This window comes from Pundamilia nyererei, unplaced genomic scaffold, assembly GCF_000239375.1.
Source record: "Pundamilia nyererei isolate P.nyererei 1_Seehausen unplaced genomic scaffold, PunNye1.0 scaffold00044, whole genome shotgun sequence".
NCBI classification, from domain to species: Eukaryota; Metazoa; Chordata; class Actinopteri; order Cichliformes; family Cichlidae; genus Pundamilia; species Pundamilia nyererei.
In genome coordinates, this window is record NW_005187445.1 from 229,215 (window position 1) to 233,390 (window position 4,176).

A 4,176-nucleotide genomic window follows, 5' to 3' on the forward strand; every position below is an offset into this window, starting at 1 on the left:
TGTGTGTGTGTTTACAGCAGTGTCTGTGTGTACGTCTGCATGTATCTGCTTGTATTCATAAGTTTTCTGTTGTGTGTGCATTCAGCCAAGGTGTTGATAGGAGGTGGAATGTCACATGGCGGGGGATGGGATAAAGGGATGAAAGCAAAACAGAGAGAGGAACAAGTGGGAAACAAAAAGAAAACATGGAGTCAAAAGTAGCAGGGGCTCAGTTGGTGTAGATCTGCCCTTCAGGTGGCTGAGGAAGCTTCATGTTTTCCTTGCAGGTCATGAGCCGTCGAAGCTCCAGCAGCACCATCCGGATACTGTAGGAGTTCTGCCACTTGGCCAGCGCAGACACTGCATGCATGTCAACCTGCAGGGTGGAGATGGATGCAGTTAGACATTGTAATTATCCCCCATCTTGGATTTACCTTTTTAAAGCACCAAAATGTTTTTAAAAATGATTTTTTTTTTAAATAAATGTATTTCATTGTTCAGATCCATTATACCGGTATTCATATTTATTTTATTTTTATAGAAACTGATTTACTGCTGCTTTAACCTGCAATGTGTTTAAGTCAAGCTTCACACATTAACCTTGGGCATACAATTAGAGGGGAAAAAAAAAGCAGAGCAACAGATGAATGAGCACTGACACGCTTGACCAAGTGAAATGAGTGCAACCACCCACAAAGAAGCGAGGAAGTCATGTTATTTACGTGCAAAAAAGGGGACCTTTGTATCTATTCCATTTCCAAATAGACTAGTGTCGCTTCGCATGATCCATAGCTCACAGCGATCCTTAATGAACTACCTTGGTACAGCATCTCAGTTTATCCACAGACTGAAACAAGCAATTTTATCCTTTGCCCCCAGCGTTTTGCCACGTAAAATAAAAGGTTTGAGTAGCAGGTGGGTGTTTAAAGGTAGAGCAGTGTGCCTGAGATGACCATATTAGACAATTAATCTCTTATAATATTATATGGCATTAAAAGTAAAAAAAATTTTTTTTAAAAAAGTCTGAAAGTATAATGTGTGTATAATGTGTGTGTATGTGTTAGTCCCCATAGGGAAATAGTTCCTCTACATTTAACCCATTCACCCAGTGAAGCAGTGGGCAGCCACCAATGCAGCGCCCGGGGAGCAGTGTGTAGGGACGGTACCTTGCTCAGGGGTACCTCAGGGTAGCCGTTCAGTGGAGTTGAACCCCCGACCTTCCGATCATGGGGCCACCAGTCTACCTACTGCCCCTAAGTGGGTTTTTAAATAAGAATGAGGGCTGAACTGGCCCTCGTCTTTCTTCCTAACTTGCATGGTGCTCATGTAAGTTAGGAAAAAAGATCCCACATATTACCAATTTTTTGAGATCTTTAAAAAAATAAAAAATAAAAAATAAAAACTCTTGGAAAATCCTAAAACATCTGAATAAAGATCGAGATGTACATAATGTAAATCATCTATTATCGTCTTGTTCCATGGAACCAATGGCCGTCTTCTAAACAAGATGATATGAACTCATAACCAGACAACTGGGACGTTTAAGGAGTAAATAAAATCTTATATTGATATTTCAGCCAATATTCAACCAGTAAGTGAGAGTATTAAACAATAAGATGATACGAAACATATATCCTGACATATCAGTGATAGGCCAGTTTAAGCTAGTTGATCAGTTGTTTATCTGACTCCACAGAGCAGATATGATGCTCCTTCCACAGAGTGCATCCAAAATGAGCCAATCAAGCTTAAGAATAATGATAAATAATTCACATACCACACCGTTGGAGGTGTGCACGCCATTCAAGTTTATCTTTGTCACAAATCTGACAAAAGGTGGTGATTCTGGGTATCCTGGCCCGCATTCAACCTTCAGATTGTACATCCTGTTTTCATAGCTTGTCTGTTGATCAAAGGAAGTTAGGGAGAGGTGAGAAGACAGCACACCGAACTTTGAAGAACAAAAAAAAAAAAAAGTACACAATGTTCACTATGTGCAACAACATCATGTGAAAACTAAGGCAGGAAATACCCTTGTAGGGTTTTTTTCTCCTGACTCACAAAGGCCCTGGGGAGAGTTTAAAGAGTCTGCGGTACCTTGTTTTTACACAAATCTGTGCCTTTTGCTTTAATCTAATCAACAAAAATGTCTGCTATAATTAACATAACTGCTAATTTTATTACAATTTTTGGCTCTGGCCAAAACATTTGGTGGCATGCCAGAATTTTTTTATGCTCCCTGCATACAGGCTGTAACTGTGACAGCACTGCTGCAGTTTTACCCAGTCACACAGTAAATGAATACACTGTAAATGAAGACAAACTGGCTGACCCAGCTGCAATCTAACATACGGTAATGTCCATGGTCCTGTGAAAGAGGTCCTCAAAGGACTGTAGTCAATAATTTAAAAACAGCATTTTCAATAACAGTCTCATATAGGTCATTTCAACTTTACAGCTTAGCACTGAGCAGTGCTAAGTATTTATAAATACCTATAAATAAAAATTAACTAAAAAGATACTGGGACATCTGTCAGCAGTCAAAAACAACATTATGCTGCAAACTTATGCGATATTTGGTCTTTAGTCAGGAGTTTAATTGTGCTTCTGCTTCACATTTATTCTGTTTTAATTCAAAAACATTCATTCAAAGCACTGCAAAGTAGTGTTAGTGCCTCGATGTTTTCCTCTTCTTCACATGGATGACCTGATTTGCTCCCCAACATCATGCCATGCACAAATCAAACCTGACACCTTTGGTTTAAGTAACTGTTAATCTTTTGGCTTGGTCAACACTCCCCTGCCCCTGCAAAGTCCTCATCCAGGTGTTTAAAATGGCACCACTAACCCTTGGGGGGCCAAGGATCACCCCTCTCCATCGTGTTAAGGTCATGTCCTCATCATCCTCCAAGCCCCAGCTCACCGTTCCATCTCCCACACCTTTCTGACCTTCCTCCAGCTCTTCCAGGAGCCGGAAATTGCGAGGAACTTTAACGCCTGTTTGTGGGCAAACACACAGCCATTCAGTCATGCAAACTTCCAGAGCCACAGGTAGATTTACGAAGCTAAATAAAACTGCCAGCAGTGTGCCAGACAAAATGACTTGCAGTTATGAAGTTATGACTCAATAAGACAGAAAAAATAAGGGACGCCTCAGCTGCGCAGCCTACGTGAGCCTTTTGATAACAGCAGGTGTTATTTTCACGTCCTGTGAGACTTGAGCATCTGGCTCCGGCGGTGCCGCATCACTTGGCCTCCGCAGTGAGATACGACGAGGCTGCACCCTTAACAGAGCCATCCAAACAAACCCAGTCACACTGCCAGCTGCTGCAGCATTTCAGCTCAGCTCACCGGCGTCTCCAGAGAAGCTCAGTGAAGCTCAGCGCAGGTCATGTTTCCCTCATGAGCTCTCGGAAAACGTACAGTCACTGTTTACGTTTAACAGCCGGGCAGGAAGACCGTCTTACTGCGGGATTCACCCGCATTTCTTGATGACATTTAAGTAACGCTACACACCCGGTTTGCAACACATCGCGCCTGTAAATAATCTGATGTCGCAAACAGGCTGTCATTTTCCGGTGGGGTGGCGGTGCTGTGGTTTGACAACAGGATGCTGTAATTTAAGCAGCATCCTAAATCAAACTATTAAATTAAAATGTATAAATGAATACACAAATGCATAAGCAAGTTGCAATGCCTCATATTTGCTGATGGCTGGCGAGTAACGGCTCCACGCCCATAAAACAGCACTGAAGTGAGACCTGCTGTCCTTTTATCTAACTTAAGATAGCTTAGCTGCTAGCATCGCTTCCTATTCATTCTCCTCAGCTTTGTTTTAGCTTCTATGTAATAACACAACATAGCACAGCGCCTCAATGCAGAATCCATCTAATCATAAAACCTAACAGGTACGCGGTAAAAATTCATTGATAACACTGTTCAAAAATAGCTTTTCGCAGTGATTAATACGTCTCAACCGTTTTACCTGATCCGGCGGCGACCGCCATCTTGTCGCTACACAGCGGGAGCGAGCACGCACTTTTACCATTGTAGCCAGCGGTGCGTGCGCGAGCAAGAAGACAGCAGCGGCGCTTCCTTTGTTGCTTTAAGCAAACTGATTAGCTATGTGGCTGCATAAAACGGAACTGTTATAATAATAATAATCATTATTACTATTGTTGTTGTTGTTGTTGTTGT

At 42.0% G+C, this 4,176-nt stretch overlaps 1 protein-coding gene across 2 annotated transcripts in view; it reads right to left on the reverse strand.

Annotated features, from left to right (window-relative positions):
• Positions 1–6: 6 nt before the first annotated feature.
• LOC102212050 (ubiquitin-conjugating enzyme E2 variant 1-like) overlaps positions 7–4,176 on the reverse strand; it is a 5,730-nt gene continuing 1,560 nt past the window's right edge. The window contains exons 1-4 of one of the 2 annotated variants that reach the window (XM_005731582.1): positions 3,965–4,040; positions 2,828–2,976; positions 1,757–1,882; positions 7–355 (exon numbers count right to left, since the gene is read on the reverse strand). In XM_005731582.1, the coding sequence (XP_005731639.1) occupies positions 209–355; positions 1,757–1,882; positions 2,828–2,976; positions 3,965–3,986 (444 nt within the window). In that variant the 5' untranslated portion in view covers positions 3,987–4,040 and the 3' untranslated portion in view covers positions 7–208. Of the gene's footprint in view, positions 356–1,756; positions 1,883–2,827; positions 2,977–3,964; positions 4,041–4,176 lie in introns of those variants that run through there. The other variant, XM_005731583.1, reaches the window with a different exon arrangement.